Here is an 18,169-nt window from a genome sequence, read left to right as displayed (position 1 = left end):
TAGGAGATAGGGGGTAGGGGGAGGGGGCAGGAACCTGTGAGATAAGAGGAGAAATAAGGGAAAGTGTCATTTCAAGTGAAATTGGCTTTGTGGGATAAGCATGGAGATGCCAAGGAAAACCCTGTGATTGATGACTTCTTATTAACTTGCATACATGTGTACACATTGAAAATTGTGTGCAATGGCGCTGCGAAACATGTTTCATGAATTGTTGTTACAAGGTGAAACTCTTGTTTTTTCTCCACTACGACCATTGCAAGCTGTTACAGAAGTAGAAAGCGGTTCTACTTTTTCATGAAACTTGTCTCACAACGGAAGTTCGAAAAAGTTTCATGAAACCAACCATGTTACATGGTTCAACGCCTGCTGAAACTTGTTTCGCAGTGCCGTTGTACACAAGTTTCAGCTACAAGTTTCAACGTGTAATGGCAGCTTAAGTACTGTACTGTAAGGAGAAATTAGATGCTGGTCGCTATCGGAACTCAGACGGTTAAGGTCACAAGTGAACTCCAGTTGTTTTTCTGGTATAGTGTGACTATCCTTGAGTTCCAGTAACTAACAACTGACTTTTCTGACACCTGAAACAAATTTCTCCTTAATCATCACTACATTTGACAATGTTCAGGCAGCACAACAAGCTCTAGCAACACTCAATGGACAGGACATCTATGCTGGGTGTTGTACCCTAAAAATTGACTATTCAAAGGTATTTACAATGATAACTATGTTAGATTGCCAAAGGGAACTCTTAGGGAATACATCAACTTTTTGATGAGGTTGGCAATAAATAACCTGTGGCCCTCGGATTTGGGATCGAATTGGAATTTGGTAATGTTGCTTTTAGAGGAAAGGAGAAAACTGGACTACCCGGAGTAAAAATTCTCAGAGTAAGGATGACAAGCAACAACAAACTTAACTCACATGTATGTGATGCCCAGTCTGGGAATTCATAGAACCAGAGCCTTAATGATGGGAGGCAAGTGCTTCCACCACTATAATTACTATCCCAAACAGCATCAGGCCTAAGTACAGCTCAGTTCTTTTCATTTCGTGAGCGAGTGATTGCACTTTAAGGTTTTGTTCATTAACATAGTAGTTAGAAGCACATCACCATAGGTTTGACTCTACCCTTGAGTGGTTTAGGATTACTAGTCCTCATCAAGATTCCTTTGACAGGGATGTAGCTAAGAAAAACCTCAGCAGACTCATTTAAAAACCCAGCTGGCTGTTTGCACTTTGCACCTCTACACTTAGCCTCAAGTATTTGTTTTTGATTAAAATTTCGGTTGGTGATAAGGGGTGCTTACCATTAATGCAAACCACCTAAATACAAAATGATTTAGCTTGTCTTAACAGAAGATGGATAACATGCAAAATGTGTGAACATCAGCTGTAAATCCCAAAAGGAGCTATAAAAATGCATCACTTTAAGCCCATAATTTCAGAAGTACTCCAAAATGGAATGATGTGTACCATTTGATTTTCCAACTGGAATTTCCGGGTTTTCCATGTAAATGGTAAGCACCCAATTTCTCTTTCAGACAGTGAAGTTTGCCAGTAGCTGGCCCTTAGCAACATCCCGTTTTGAACTTTTACATTCAAGATAAAAATCTTGCCATAAGGCACCTATATCCAGTTTAAAATTAAAAGGTATGCGTAAACTAAGCTTTTGTTGTTGCATTGTTTTGTTTCCAGAAAGCTAAGAAGTTAAATGTTTTTAAAAATGATGATGAAACATGGGATTACACTGGAGCACTGAACAACAACTCAGGTTTGTATGGTTTTACTGTGTTAAGTGTTTCATGTAGCTTGACTTGCAGTGGATCAGTTTACATGACAACTTCACGTCGATTTAAGTGTGTACCCACGTTTTGTGAGTGGTTAAGTATTCATATATTCATGCTATTGTTTAGACTCATTGCCGATTCATCGGTGTTCACGTCGGATGTCACTCGGGAATGTAAGACAACGAAAGAAATCGGAAGGCCCTTTGAGGAAATGTGTGACAATTTCCTTTTGTTTATCATCTGAGAACGAACAATAGCTCAGTTCGATTCACAAAAAAAAACTTTTTAAAGCTGTCGGACTGCAACTTTTCTTTGATAATCTCTAAACTTTTAAAGTTTATTTTATGCTTATGATCAAGGACACGCTTATCGGAACGATCTCGAATATCAAACGTAAACACGGCTGTTAATATCAAGAACTCAGGATGCTCAGCGTTTGCAGTAATATAAAAAATCCAGGCCTCATTTATTTAAGAAGAAAGTGAAATTCACCAAAGAACTTTTTTACTTTGTAGGGAATAACTTCAATAATTCAAAATCAAAACGAGAAGGAGCAGTCGGCTGCGGAACTGTCAGACGGCACGTTGTTGAGAAATCTCGACCACAGAAACTCATTCAGACCACATTTTACAGCCTTCAAATCGACCTTCTCGTTAAAAAAATACAAATAAAAAAGAAACGTTTTCGGGATAAAATTTCGTTCAGGACTCTCTGCAATAATACATGTACCTCCGGGAATTCACACACGCTTCGGAGGAAGACGGCTTTGCATAAATTAACTTTGCAGTTCGAACTGCTGATCAACAAACAAACATCGAACTTCGGCCTACATTGACCAAAAAGCCTCGTTCAAGATCTCTTTTTGAAGCTCTCAAAATGCTCTATTTTCATAAATACAAATCAAACTTGGAAATGTGTTGCGAAAAAAACTAAATGCATGTAAAGTCCCAAGTCATTCTATGCAGTTTATTCACACATCAAGAACAAAAGGGTACGATAATAAACTCTGCCGCTCGTGGTCGCATAATTGCGCTATTATTCCATTCCTTTGAAGTCGCTTTAGGTCCTCATCCAAAAGATCTCACCTTTTTCCAAAGGAATGAAACCGAACTTCAAGCTACAAAATCCAGCGGTTTTTCCCATTTCTGAATGACACACTTAAATCGGCGCGAAGTTGTCATGATTGCATTAGCATGACGGGGGATCGGAGGGGGGCATGGCTTGGCATGAGAAATGTATACTAAGTGCATTTTGGCTTTAAACTTGGAAGAATTAGCTCATTTTGTTTTTCTAAAAACCTAACTTACTGAAGCGAGGCAGTTAGAATTAATTTTGTATTGTTCTCCTTTTGAGGAAAAAACAAGCATCAAGTCCTCTTTTGTGTGAATTGCACAAATTAAAGAAGAAGTAATATTTTTAAAGCTAATTCTTGAATTTAAAGTTAAGCCTATTCTATGCACTCCAGGTCAGAGCATAGGTTTTAGACAAATCCCTTCCACTTTCCTAAACTGTGCAATGTTTCATGCAATATCTTTAGTTACATTGCAAAGTATAGTAAATCGTTTTTCTCTTTAATGCCAGGTATTTCATGTCACAAAAGAGAAAAAAGTGTACCGTTGTTAAATTTACAGGTCTGCCTAAAGATTTACCAAGGCTAGAGAAATTCTTACTGTGAAACTGTAAGCTCCTTTAGATCTACTGCAAACACAGTTCTGGAAGAGTAAAGCATGAATTTACATTCATGTAAAATAAATAAAACAAATAAACGACTTTATTTAAGTGTTGAAGTATGTAGCGCTGCAGCGATAATTGGGGATACTATAAACCAACATTGTTAAAAATCCCAACTGATGGGAGGCAAATCAGTGTGCAATATCAAGTTAAAAAATTTTCTTTCTAAAGGGATTCCAAGCAAGACAGCGCTTTTGGGATCTGGTCTCCTGTCAGCAATTTCAGGTATTTTTAGTACAAGGAAGAGTGTCACAGTTATGCACACAACTTGAGAAGTGGCATAAAAAAGCCTGAAAAAGTTCAGGTTTGAATGGGAACCAAGCCCATGATTTTTGATATACTAGACAAGTGTAGTGCTCTAGCAACTGAGTTATCAACCAAAGTTTCAACCATGTGGGTTGAAACTTTGGTTGATAACGCTAACCCTAACCATAGTATCAATCGTGTGGACCACCTGGCTGTGGCTTGTGTGTGACTTAAACGTACCTAACTAAACTACAAGTATGCCATCATTATAAACCTCTGATATGTATCTCGCATGAATCAAGAATGTGAACCTTTTAGGATACCATTTCTCTAAATTGGTAGTTGAAGTTTAGATGTTTCTTCCTTTCTTGTTGTCTGTGGACAATTAAAACATTTAGTGATTATTCATTCCAGGAAATGATGCAAGTGAATCTCCTCTGTCAAGTTCACCACCAGACAGCATTTTACTAAATGGAAAAATGAGTGAGTGACAACTTAACATGACCATTAGTTTGCCTCTGTTTTAACTAAGATGTAATCTAACACCTATGCCTGTATATGTTTAGTCAAAGCTTAAAACAATCATGAATAAAGAATGAGCATTCCTAGCTTTTCTGGCAAAATACAGTATCATTGGCATCAATTGGCAAAGGAACAAGGAGAACTCTATTACACAGTGCTTACCAGGGGTCTCATTAAGGGTCAGCCACCGGGCAAATTGACCGTCTGTGAACACAACTTTGCCCAGCTGCTTGTAACTTCTCAACCAATATTTTCAATAAAAGAACATTATATCCAAATTGACTATCCTGCCCAGGTGCAGTAACCTCTTACCTTGGAACTGTTCAAAATGTTACAGCCAATCCACGTCACATGTGACCAGTATTTTCGAGAATGAAATGATCATTCGAAATTCCTCTATGTAATGTCCGTCATTTGAATGGAATGTTGAACACTTCTCATTTCTTCATTAATGCTGTAATGTAAAGAAAAATTCATAGCTTTATGCCGCCAATAAACTAGGGAAATTTCTACGGGAACTCTGAAATCTTGTTGGTGAGACACACAAGTTTCAGAATTCAGTTCAAATTTCAAATATACCAGTCAGGCACGACATGGATTGACTGTAATGAAATCTCTAGCTTACTTAGATTGGTTGCAGCATAGTCAACCAAGCAAATAATTTTTTTTGTTATGTTTTCAACAAAATCTGTCAATTGTTTCCATGACAAGTTCATGCCGGTGTTTGAATAAGGAGGCTCAAGCAAAAATGTTTTCCTTCTGTGTTTTTTTACATCAGTCCCCACCTTACTCAAAGTTTTGGATCTGGCACTGTGTGACTTGTACTACAGGCAGTTTAGAGATGTTTTAAAATCAATACTTGGTTTTAAAAATGGTGTCATGATGACTCTGTAACATTGTTTGATTTTATCATTGATTTTTACTTGCTTACATGTATGTATTACCAAACCCTTGCTTATAAGTTTCATCTTTTGTAGGTGTAAATGGATCACCTCTTTCCATCTCCAATGAAGCTATTGCAAGAGCGGCACAGTTTCCCACTGTACAGAGTAAGTGTGACTAATTTGTGTTATGGCGTGTAGGTAGTGGATTTAACATGTCTTTCTCTGTGTGTTTTCGTTGCAGGTATTCTTGCTAAAGTTGCTTCTTTCCATGGTACTACACCACCTAAAAGCCCAACATCAGGTACAAAAATTCCACTTTACAGATCTAACCCCCTAAACTTGTTCAAAGAAAATAGGCAAAACTTCTTCCTGCAGTCAACTCCCTGAACAGTAGACATATCTATCTGCCCTTCTTAGGGAGGGTCTTCCTTGAAGAGACTTTAGTTACAGGCAAACAAGTGAAATTTGGTTGTGACCAACTAACCTGGTGTAGTTAGTATCCACCTTACAGAGCTTACCACATTAAAGAGAATTTGGGTACAGACAACGACAGAAATCTGGCTGTGACCAACTAACCTGGCATATGAGAATGATGTATTAATCAGTAAATGACATAGGCAAAATCCGAGTGCTCCTATCAGGAGTCAATGCTAAGACCTTCCGATTACTAGTTTGGATGCTCTACCACTAAGCTGCAGGAGAATCGTGGGTGCTGAGGCCATTAAACTAGGTTCATTGGACAAACATCCTGCATGCTGCTGGGATTAGAATTTCAATGTGTGGCATATGCGTAATGGAAATAATGTGATGGGATATGTTAATTAAACCTGGTGAATGAATGAGAATAATGTATTAATCAGTAAATGACACAGGCATACTAGGAAAAATCCGAGTGCTTCTATCAGGTTTCGAACTCAAGACCTTCTGATTACTAGTTTGGATGCGCAATGGAAATAATATGAATATGGAATATGTTAGTTGGAATAGTTGGTTTCCACGTTAGAGAGCTGTCTGTCTAGTTACCATGGTGTTCACTACTTAAGAAATTCTGTTGTGTTCTGAACAATGTTTGCCCTCAGTCGTCATTGTTTTCATACTGTGGCCAATCAGCCCCAGTGATAATGATTTGTAGGGTGTGTTAACCTTGTCAAATCTTTCTTATTGTCAACAGGCAGTACCTCACCAGTGGAAAATGTTGTCAAAAAACTGGGTATTCTGGGAAGTTCACCTTACCAGTTGCCACAGAGTGGAATATTAGGTGCTCTTCCTGGGCTGTCACAGCAACAGCAACAGCTGAATGGCATTTCGCATGCTTTGAATGCAGGTTAGTGAGCCTGTAATAATTGTAATTATTGATGTAATTTTGCAGCACATTTGACCTTTATAGTTAGCAGATGTCTGACAAAAAAAAAAAGATTTTGTAAACTGTTTTGCCGACGATTTGAGTATACTGCTTGCAAAAAATCACAATGATGATGATAGACTTGTCATGTAGTTCATGTTACCCCTCTGATACACTGCTTTTCTGTGACATTTATTTAATTGCCTCATTGTGTAGGTGGCACTGGTTGTGTGCTTATGGTTTATGGACTGAATGCAGAAAAGATGAACTGTGAGAGAATTTTCAACTTGTTTTGCCTGTATGGAAATGTTGTCAAGGTAATCACAGATGCTTTGATTACGCAACTGATTGTAATAAAATTTTAAACCATGTAATTGCAGAAATCAGAAGGAACTACTAGAGCTAAACATGAAATGTTTATATTACAGAACTATTACAAAGAATTGAAGAAGTCATGAGTTCAAATCCTATTCAAGGAACATTTTCCTACGCGTTGTGTGCAATATCTTTAGTTTTACAATAACTGTTAAAATTCCTGCATGTTGATTAGCTCGTAGGTATTGTCTGTAAGAGTACAGACAATAGAAATGACGTCAGATGTAACATGCGTGCTTTCTCAACATCTCGTGGTTTTTCTGTGTTACTGTAAAAAAACAAATTTTATCAATGCAGGGCACGAAATTGCGCCTGATACAGTCGCCAATGCGCCTAAGTTTTCCGTGTTGGCGACCAAGATTCGAAAGTTAGTCGCCACATTGGCGACCAGAGCCCTTTGCTTTATCCTACTTTTATGTATTGTGCAATAAAATAAAGCTCGAAAAAACATCGGTGCGAATGGCGAGGTTTATTTGTAGCCAAACCGTCACGAACTCTCCGTCAACATCCGCCATCTTGGATAATTTAGACGCTACGTGGTATATTGTGCATTCAAATGTCCCTTTTGCTAACAGTACATATTGCGGGCTCAGAACATGACCGCACGAGACCTCTGAAAATCCAAGATGGCGGATTCCGTTGCTCGGACTTTCATGATGAAAGTGATTTAAATTTAAAATGAGCGTCGACGAGGATTGGGAAAATTTATTTCAAATATTGGTGCGCGTACAACCGGGACCGAGGATGAGGTTTTGGAATTCGCACGGGTCATGGAAGAAAAATATGCTGACAAGAAAAAGTTTTTTCGCACCTTGCCGCTCCATGGCCACGTGGGATTACCGAAAGACAAATTGGCAATGTCCCTGGTGCTAGAGGATATTCCTTTACGACAAGAAATAGCAGCTACAATTACTTCTGCTGATGGAAACTGTCTTTTCAATGTTGTTTCGTTGGTTTTGGTGGGCGATGAGACGAAAATGAGTCTTGCGTTTGCTCATGGCTGTTGAACTCATTTTGAACTGTAAATTTTGAATAATTTCCAAAAATAAAAGTAAAAACTTACCATGTGATGAAATGTTGGTGATGTTCGTTTTTTACTGTGACCAGAATTGTCGTTTGCTATTCTTTAGACATCAACAAAACCGTCCAGGCATTCCTAATGCTAGGAAAACTTACAATCGATTTGATATTGTCATCCATGATAACGCATTTTCAATATTTTTTGTTTTCGTTTTGGAAAAAAATGGTTACTAACTTTTTGGACTTGGCGACCACTTTGGAATATTTAGGAGCCAAATGTCTCCTTAAGAAAAAAGTTAATTTCGTGCCCTGCAATGGCAGTTTTCTATGGTGCCCCTCGCCCCCCATTACCCTAATCAATCAGTCAGGTGCCTGATACAGTGTACTGTAGTCAATGATTATGTGGAACAGTAAAATTCATGTTATTTTTGTTATATGCAGGTCAAGTTCCTCACAAACAAGCTTGGGGCAGCCATGGTGCAGATGTCGGACAAAGTTGCTTCCGAGATGATAATCAGGAACTTGAGTGGTGCCATCCTATTTGATTCCAAAATTAACGTCATGTAAGTTTTGGTTTCTGTGCTCAAGAGATGCATCTGAGTCAAGACCCGTATTAGACATCTTGTTTGGTTTCCCTGCCAGGCCTTCAAAGCTGCTGCAGTGGCCTCAGGACACATGTCCCATTGTACTTCACTCTGACAGGCATTTCCCTACTCCTTTGTGACTTACCTGTCAATAACAAGGACGTTATGTACACTTTAAGCCTGTTACTTCACAGGTGGTTGCAAACCCGACTTTCACAAGTAGAGTTTTGACTCAAAGAGTTAAGCCCGATTAGTGATTAACATCCATTTTCTCCTACAACATCCCTTGATCAAAACATACAGGTCATGAGAAAATATGAAATGATCACAAAAGACAAAATGTCTTTACACAAATTCTCCCAACTGGTACTTAAGAAAAAGCATTTTGGTATTGAGGCTTAAAGAGTTAAATGGTGTGATAAGGAGTTGGTGTCATTTCACAAACCCAAAACGTTATTCTATCAACAGAAACCTAAAACTAATGGTCCAGTTTTGTTACAAATATATTATTACCACTGACCCTAGTATACTAAAACTGTTGGTGAGTGTTCCTGGTTTCTAACTTTTTTAAGTTCTCAAATTTTTGATTTTCGAAATGCGTTAGATAAGGTCATGACTTAATATTCGTTTCAAGAATTCAGTTGATTCCTTTCTCTCTGTGTTCCAGGATCAGTTTGTAACTAAGTGAATTGAGGTATTGCCGACCATTTTCATCCAAAAAAGGTCAAAATTCTCGTGGCACTTCCCCTTTAAGAGTAAAAACAAACGTATCCTACTCTGTAAGTTCCAGCTGAGACCAACTGCATTTTTTCTTGCAGGTTTTCCAAGCATCCGTTTATAGCAGATTCATCTGTGGTTACAGCTTTACCTGACGGCACACCATCATCCATGAACTTTGCAGATAACAGAAACAACCGCTTTAAGTAGTAAGTTAAAGACTTTGTGGTGGATGTAGCAAGAATGTTTTTTTAAAAAAAAAACGGATTTTGAATCCGTCTTGACACGAGTGAGTTTCTGGGATAAACACCCTGCTTAATATATGTGTTCTAAAGGAAGTTGCTCATTTTCTTCCTTTTTTCTTTCAGTCTTCCCGAGGGTCAGAGTCTCAAGAACAGTATCCTTTAGTTTGATAGAAGCAAGTTACCTTTGGAAATAAGTAGAGTTTTAGTTATTCTTCTAAAATCTTGGACAGATTAAAATGAAAAATTAAACCCCCCTCCCCCAAAATCAATGATGAATTTGCGCGCAAAGCAAAACGCGCCATATTTCCATCATTGAAAGGGGGGAGGGGTGGTCTAAATTTTTTTATTTGATCTGTCCAAAAATTGCAATCTTGGACAAATTAAAATGAAAAATTAAACCCCCTCCTCACCCCTCCCCCCCAAAAAAAAATCGCTGATGAATTCGCGCGCCAATCAAAACGCGCCATTTTCCCATAATTGAAATGGGGGGGGGGGGGGGGTGAAGAAGGGGTGGTCTTAATTTTCAATTTGATCTGTCCAAGATTGTAGCAGTTGTTCACAGCCATAAGGCCATAAGACATTTTGTCAACCAAAGCGCAAAGCTAAAGAGTGCGCTTGAACCAAGTCAAGATTGGTTTTCCTCCCGATGGTCTGAAAAGGCAGCATGTTTGTTGGGATTAGCACACATTGCGAGAGCTTTGTGAACCACTTTGGTCAGCCCTGCAAATGCAAAACCAGAGGAAAAACATGAATTATTTTGGAAATTCAGCTGGGCGTCTCTAAATCGGAAGTTGAACTTTTCTTGCAGTTTCTGTATTGTAAGCCATAAATAGAGGGGCAGAACTTTGGGGAAGGGAGTCCTTGTAGTCATGTTTCTTAACCGACTTACAGGATACCAACCGCCTACAAGAATGCTTCACTTCTTTAATGCTCCACCAAACTGTACTGTGGAAACCTTGAAGGAGGTAAGCCTTAGTATAGAGTAGATAGTATGAATTTTACCTGAGTTAATACCCATTTTATCCAAGTGAATTTGGGGTTGTCTGGGTCAATATCAATCTTGTCAAGTCATTGTGTATTCTTTCTAAGTTAATGTGTATTCTGCCCGAAAGCTGCCTTCGCAATCCACCAACATCAAACTTAACCCGTGGAACTTTTTGGAAAAAAGATTTCTCCTGGACGCAGCGTATGTTAGCTGCCTCGCATCAGGACGTCTCTCTTATTATATAAATTAACACGCAAAGGACGATGGGAAGGACAAACAGCGCGCTCTTTCAAATGCGAAGGCCTGTGGACAAGGCAGAGCGTGTTATTATATCCCATGTATTAAACGGAAAAAAGCACTGAACTTGATCTGAACTTGATGCAAATGCTTTCTTCTTTCAGGTGTTTATGACAGCGGGATCTTTGTCTCCCTTGAAAGGAACGTTCTTTTCTAAAGGTAAGACATGGTGGCTAGCTTTTCCGTTGGTGTTTGGAACTTGGAGGATGAATTCCCAGCGGTAAGAAGTTTTACCGAACGGTTTGCCATCACTCAACAAGCGGGTTTTGCAAGGAATTGCCAAGATGTTATTTAGATAACAAGAATTGAAATGTAACATGCCTACTGAGTTATGTCTTAGTGGAGTCGACCAGCCTAGTCCCCGCTCCGCTCGCCGAGTTTCTTTTCGCTTTAATCTCCTTTGAGAGCCTGTCCACAGACGATGAAGCAGCTCTCATAAGGTCTCACGTGATTGGCTTACAACCCTTGTAGAAAACAATAGAACAAACAACAGAACAATACCCCCAACCCTAAAAACAATAGCAGCTACTACACAATTAAAACAACTAAAGCTTGCAAGAGCTGCTACACTACTGCTGCCCGTGGGCTAATACTGAGAGGACTTGTGTTGTATTTCAGCAAATGCGAAGTCTTCAGCAGGATTGCTTGAGATGCCAGATATCCGTTCAGCCATGGAGGCGCTCACTCTCACCAACCACTTCACCATCAACCCACCAGGTAACAGCAGCATGCCTAATATCAACAAACATATTCTCTTCACTTTTCTTACCAGTTTCTTATGATACTAGTTGAGAGAATTAAGTTCAACATCATTCCCGGTAATAATGTAAGGAGAAGTTTGCTGCTGATCACTATCGGGGCTTATAAGGTTAACATGTCCACAAGAGAAGTTCACTAATGACAATAGGAAACGAATACAAAGCAGCCTTCACACTGGGTTTCAAATCTGTGGCGCATGCGTGCTTCTCGCCGAAACTTTGTTAAACATGTGGCAAGCAAAACAAAAATGCGGAACCTGCTATCTTAAACACGCCTTTTTAGGTCGTTTATGACTTTGCCCAGAGTATCGGAGGAAAAGGTTAGCCAACGTTAGTCCTATTCGGTTCCTACCCTCGCCCGTTCGACTGTTTAGAAACTGCGCCTCGGAAAACATTTTGGCGAGTAGTTAGCGGCATTGTCACAGTTTGTAGACATTATAAAAGCTATCTGTGCATTCAGATAATGTTGCACATTGAAGTTAGGTGAAGTGAGAACTAGTCTGTTTTTACGAATTTGACTTAAGCTTGGTTTATTTCAGGCGGCGGTTCCTATACTCTGAAACTCGCCTTCTCTCCAAGCTCCTCTATATCCCCAACGGCTCCAACAGTTGCGCCCGCAGTTGCTGCAGCAGCAGTTGCAGTCAGCAATGGCGCCAATCCCCTGGGTCCCATCGGCTCACCAGTGCACCCAAGGTGCATAGCGGGAAGCCCCATCAGCATTGTTACAAACGGCGTCAAAGAACTAAACGGTGACGCGGAAAGGAATGGGCTGAGTCCTGAAAACCTGGCCAGTACAAGTCCCTAACGAGACTGGGACAGAGCAGAGCACAAGTTTATTATGCACAGCAGGCAACTTAATGTCTGGAAAATGCTTCAAGTAAACATACAGAAAATATGCCCTACCAGGTAACTAATAGTCAGTAGTATCCAAAGAATCAACTTAGGCGTCTTCTGACGCTTCCATAGTACATTATTTAGTCTTTAAATATTCAAATCGTGAGAGAGGTTTGCATTCCTTCGTAACTTTGTCATTGTATAGAGGTAATCAATGTTTAGAGTGATTTTACTTAATCTCTGAAGTGCAAGGTTGAGTTATGAGTAGATTACTGCGCTAGGGTGTGTACGAAAATATCTCAAATCTTTCCTGTGATGCTTTTCTGTAGTCGGAAATACTCGTTTGTCCTCGGAAACTTCTCGGAGGTCTTCGGAATTTTTCGTCACTGGTATTTTCACAGTTTGAGTAAAAGCACTCTACTTTCAGTGCATATTTTATAGGTATAGTTGGGTTCGGTGTTTGGTTAATTTTAGTTAGCATAGTTAATGATATTACACTAGATTAATAATTTTCAAACATTTTGGCATGGTTGAATTTGGAGCAAGTTTGGGTTGGATAACATTTAAATTAATGCAGAGCAGCAAAACGGCTGCAAAAATATATAGACATATATATACATGTTCACAAAAATTGGACTGGTAATTTTCTCAATACTCACCGAATGTGAATTGAGTATAAACGAAGATTTTTTTTCAGTAACGTAAACGTTTTTCATTATTATAAATATTATATTAATTCATAAATCGTGGAGGGAAGTTAAACTTCAATTTCTCCCGAGCAATTGTTACCGTTAAAAGGCGTAATCTTATGTACACCAGATACAATTTTGTTCACTTATTTTACATTTAACACAAAAGCGTTATAAATATATATTATATAAGGTAAAAAATTTTCTTGTTTTCATAAACAATACAATAACACACAAATTCGGTATTTATATAATTCGAGATGTTTTCTCCAAAAATTTCACACCTCTTTGTTCGTTTTGGTTTTAACTCTTTCACTCCCACTAACTTTCAAATTGGCTTCTGGAAAAACAAATCCCATGTTTTGTTTTGGAAAATGTTCAGGAAAACAGGACTAGAGGGGAAAAAGGTTGATTTAAATGGTCACACTTGAGGATTTCATTGAGAGACTCAGAATCTAGGAACATCTTATAAAGCATAACAAACAGCACCGCAGGAAAGTAGTGCTGATAGCTCTCTTTGAATAGTCTTACTTTAGGATTTCATCCACAGACTCAAAAATAAGAACAACCTCGTACAGCATAATAGACCGCGCCACAGAAAAGAGCTTGCTCAGTAGCTTCTAATAAAACGAATGATCACACGTAAGGATTGCATCCACAGATCCAAAAATTTATAACTACCTTGCACGGCATAATAAACAATACCTTAAAAAATAGTGCTCAGTATCTTTCATTTGAATGGTCCCACTTGAGGATCTCACCCACTGACTCTGGTGATAGAGCATCTTTGTACTGGGTGGTATGTGTTCTTTAGAATTTCAACCAAAGATACAAGCACGTATTCTAGGGAGTGAAAGAGTTAACATAGGAATTCTCCTAACTTGTCTCCATACATTTTTTATAGCACTGGTTAGGAGAGTTTACGAATCCGAGAATTTCTTTCTGCGATGATCACTAAATTTTCCTGTCCTCCTTTGTGGCTAAAAAAGGTTCATTCTGTGTCGTTGGGGAAATGAAGCACTAATTCGTCTTTGGCTTATATGATGCTTCGGTAGTTTGAAGGCTCTGTTTCGGACATCGTCCAAGTTTTCTTAACGGATTTAAAATCTGTTTGCTGATAAAATGTCCATTGAATTCAGACATGGTTTTGAATTTGGAATTCGTTTCTCACATGCTGTGTGTACATGAGACTGGGGGAGCACTGCTAGTCCGCAGTCTCTGCACTAGGGACTCGGTCTGCACTCCCCAGTCTGCGCTCCTCAGCTTTGTCGCTTTTGAAAGCAAGGCTAGGGTATTGACGCGAAATTTTCTGAAACAGAGCTTTCCATAGGAGCAGTTCCTCTCCGCAGTTTCGCCAAACTGCCTTCGTTGGAAATGACAAGAAGTTGTGTTATCTCTCTAGCATGAACTTCAACAAATTAAACTAACAGCATTGTCCCAGATGAATAAATTTTATAGAAGCTATACCTGATTGATATTTTGTTTTTATAATTGCTTGATTTGTTCGAAATTATTTTCCAAAAAAAAGAGGTAATAATAATAATGGAGAAGAGAGGTGTTATGATTTGATGTTAAGTTGTTTGTTAACGACCCGACGTGTCTCTTAGTAACCAAGAACAGTGAGCCACTTTAATAAACTCTTTCAATGAAGAAATAAAGAAACCACATATCCGAAAGAAATATCATTTATCTTCCCAAAGGAAACAATTAGCATACATCTTTTTGCCTATCGATTGAAACAAAAAGTGAAGGGATTGTTCCAATTTTTAGATTTAGGTCAAAGTATTTCAAATAACACACCCGTGTGCAATTTACAGAATCAACAGATACTTATATAGAATTGTGAAATCCTACATCGGATTTTTGCTCTCGTGGACTTGCTTCAGCTGGTTCAAGACGCAAATAATTTTAAAAGAAATTAAATGCATGAATTACAAAGAGGTTTTTAATATAATAATTCATGTACAAGTGAAATTTGACACAGAAATCATCGACTTGCAGTGCGTAAATTACATTGTACATACTATAGGTTATAGAAATAACATAGGAAATTCAATGTCTCCTTAAATCAACACCACAAAGTAGAAGAAATATTATGAAGTTAAAATTTGTCAGAAACATATTTTAATGGAATTTGGTGGAGGAATAGTTATTTGATTCATTTGTATTCAAAGATAAGTTACAAACGCCGAAAAAAATATACAAGACGTCGGTATTAATTATTAACTTTACTTTTGTTCAAATTTTTCTTACGGAGATTACAAGTTGCTCTTTCAGTCGTTAAATTAATTGTAACGTCTCAGGTCATTTGTGTTCACCGTTAAACAAGGTATTTTCAATCATCGTACGCACTTAATTTAATTCTTTATTCACAAGTAGCACACTTGTTTTATAAGCTTACGCTAGGGTTTTTGCGTTGATTTCACCAAAAAATTAAATGGTTTTGAATTTTTCAACAATATTTTTGGACTTAAACTTTATAGAACCACAAGGTTTTTCGAGAACTTAAGTTGTGACACTCTTTCAACTTGTACGATTCAGTTGTCCTAGTTTATCGCTTAGTAATACTAGCAGCGTGAATTTTTTAATTAAAACAAACCCTTTCTATAGAATCAGCAATTTTACAGAGCATCTAAAGTTTAAATTTTGTTAATTTTAAATTCGTTCTAAAAAAAAAAAAAAATGAAAAATTGGATTGTGGTGTTGGGTTTTGTTTTCATACTGACGTAGTTTCTTTTTGTAATTGAGAGCGGTTTTCTGCTGACTGACAGAAAACTGAAATCATAATATTAAAAAACTGTTTTTATTTTGGCGGGGGAAAAAGTGTAATGAATCGATCAGAACGAAGCGTGAGCACTGTCAAGCACGTGTTAACATGGGACGGCTGCCAAGCGCGGGAAACATGTAACGGGTGCCAACCGCGGGAAAACATGTAGCGAGCGTCAAGCGCGGGAAAAACTTGTAACCTGTGGAAAGCACGTTAGGTTTTGTTTTGTATCTGATTGGCTGGGGAAGTATTGTACCATCGCTTTGATTGGTTAAAGCATTTTGCCTGTGTGTGAGGGAAAAAAACAGGTGATTATGATCGAAAGTCAGCGTAAAGCCGCTCTTTCCTCAAGCTATGTTTAGTTTCGTTAGACGGAAACTCGTTAACAGAGTGGTGTAGGTTGTCATTTGACAACAGCCTTGACAACAAGGTCTTCCCAATTCTGTTATTTTGTAGTAGTCATCATGAAGGTGAAACCCTAGCCCTTTTTGTCCAAACTTAATCTGCAAAGGTCTGCTTGTAAGCATCGTCGTAGCATAAGTAGTATAAAATGAAATCTGGTGCTTAAAAATACGGCAAAATGGAAGAGTGTGCAACTTCGTCACGTCACACAACATCAAAGAGCACTGTGACTTTCAGAGACGTTTGTTGTTGGTAACACGCTTGACTCGTGGCGCTGGTCGCTAGTAGTAGTGGAAGCCAAAGAAAAAACATTTGTTAAATGATTGGTTTAATTCGTTAGAAAACCGAGAATGTAGAAGACCCGGCATCGAGGCACAGGAATACCAGGGTTGTACCTGCGTATGGTGTTCCTGTGTGAGAGACAACAGAATACCAGTCGCTTTGCGTTTGCCCGACGGAAAAGCTTAGTATTTTCTGACAGAATACTCCGTCGCGGTTTAATGAATTAGTTCCGGTCAGTTAGAATTCTGAAATGTTTACGCAGGCTGCACACTTTTTCATTTTGTCGTTTGCCTCTGATTATTACTGGCTCTTGGCTTAATTAGACGTTTTTCGGAGTATGCATGTCAAGCCAGAACGATGACGCTTTTCAACTAACTGAGGTTTTATATAATCGCTTTGCTCATTGCAAAATGTGGTCTAAAAGGCAATTTCTGTTTGTGCAGTTGGGAATCGATGAATCTTCGCAGTCGTAACCGAACAATTTCTAATGCTTATTGTCCGTTCGGAAAAGAGGACGGCCAGTCTGGAAGAGCGGTTTTTACCGCCCACACAATACGGACTTTTTGCGATAAACCATAAACTGCGTTTCTCGATGTTATGAAGTTAACAATAAAGAGAGCAGGCTAAACTTCATGGCCGTGTCTGTCGCGGACGTAGTTGGCTGTCAAGAATTTTCGTTCGGCGTTTTCGTTTCATTTGTTTGCGAATGAATTACAAAACATCAAGATAACTTAGCTTGAAAAGCGTCTCGTTTGATCGTTTGATTTTTTTGAATAATTTGCAAAGCATTGTTTAGCTAGTCTGTGAAGTCAACAGACTCCGGTGGTAATTTAAAGCGTTTGCTTCTAAGAACGTTGACCAAGCAATTATCACTAAAAACTCGTACATCGTACAAATGAAAGCCAGGCTTTTAAATGTTTTAATCCTACTACAAGTACTAGTTCATTATAATGACTGCTTTAAGCGGTCTTGAGTCTCAATAAAGTTCCTCTTACATCAAATTTTTAAGTGTCCGGCGTCATGTTATTGGAGTGAGATGACCTCCCTCGACCCTTTCTCATTCCCCGAGGGGGGCAGGGATGGCCCCAGTGAGCACTCGCCTCCCACCATTGTGACCCGGGTTTGATTTCCGGAGTTGACGCCATATGTGGGTTGAGTTTGTTGTTGGTTATCCTATCGGAATAAGGAGGGGCATTTAGGGATAACAGTACAACCTAAACGATAAATAGAGTTGAAATGACAAAAAAGATCATAACAATTAACTAAGGCTCTGTTCAGACTATGTACTCGGGCACTGAAAAGGGCCCTGGACCGAGCATGTTTACATTCGAGCCCATTTAGTGGCCACCATTTTGTTCACTGTATCAGAGGGAGGCGCGGGAACTGACAAAATCGTTTAGAACGTGCCTGAGTAGTGCCCGTGCCACCCGGGCATGGTGCCGAGAATTTTCCCCGGACTGACTAGTGCCCAGCGCCTAGTCTGTGAAAGTAAAAAAACCCTGTCGTTTTTAGTTTTACCCCAGTTATCATAGCAACACTGATATTTTGTTTCCGACATTTGGGACGCAACTTCCAGTAGGCCTGTACCTATTCTAAGCTCTGTTTTCGCTGGACACTGTTTTTAGAGTTGGGCGCATTGTTTTGTTGTTCGTTCTTTTGTTCTCTCCACCAATAGTGTGAGACTTTGGAAACAGTGCAGGTC

At 38.9% G+C, this 18,169-nt stretch overlaps 1 protein-coding gene across 1 annotated transcript in view; it reads left to right on the top strand.

Moving 5' to 3' along the window:
- Positions 1–17,468, top strand: part of LOC146476531 (heterogeneous nuclear ribonucleoprotein L-like) — a 35,298-nt gene extending 17,830 nt beyond the window's left edge. The window contains exons 8-22 of the mRNA XM_085114396.1: positions 612–706; positions 1,696–1,771; positions 3,690–3,743; positions 4,179–4,247; positions 5,264–5,335; positions 5,412–5,471; positions 6,342–6,494; positions 6,729–6,829; positions 8,349–8,470; positions 9,310–9,417; positions 9,577–9,605; positions 10,345–10,418; positions 10,840–10,894; positions 11,354–11,452; positions 12,033–17,468. Coding sequence (XP_084970522.1) covers positions 612–706; positions 1,696–1,771; positions 3,690–3,743; positions 4,179–4,247; positions 5,264–5,335; positions 5,412–5,471; positions 6,342–6,494; positions 6,729–6,829; positions 8,349–8,470; positions 9,310–9,417; positions 9,577–9,605; positions 10,345–10,418; positions 10,840–10,894; positions 11,354–11,452; positions 12,033–12,298 — 1,433 coding nt within the window. The 3' untranslated portion in view covers positions 12,299–17,468. The remainder of the gene's footprint in view (positions 1–611; positions 707–1,695; positions 1,772–3,689; positions 3,744–4,178; positions 4,248–5,263; positions 5,336–5,411; positions 5,472–6,341; positions 6,495–6,728; positions 6,830–8,348; positions 8,471–9,309; positions 9,418–9,576; positions 9,606–10,344; positions 10,419–10,839; positions 10,895–11,353; positions 11,453–12,032) is intronic.
- The last annotated feature ends 701 nt before the right edge of the window (positions 17,469–18,169 follow it).

This window comes from Pavona decussata, unplaced genomic scaffold (genome assembly GCF_977016875.1).
Source record: "Pavona decussata unplaced genomic scaffold, jaPavDecu1.1 SCAFFOLD_76, whole genome shotgun sequence".
NCBI classification, from domain to species: domain Eukaryota; kingdom Metazoa; phylum Cnidaria; class Anthozoa; order Scleractinia; family Agariciidae; genus Pavona; species Pavona decussata.
Note: the sequence above shows the minus strand (reverse complement) of the source record. Positions and strands in the feature narration are given on the sequence as shown.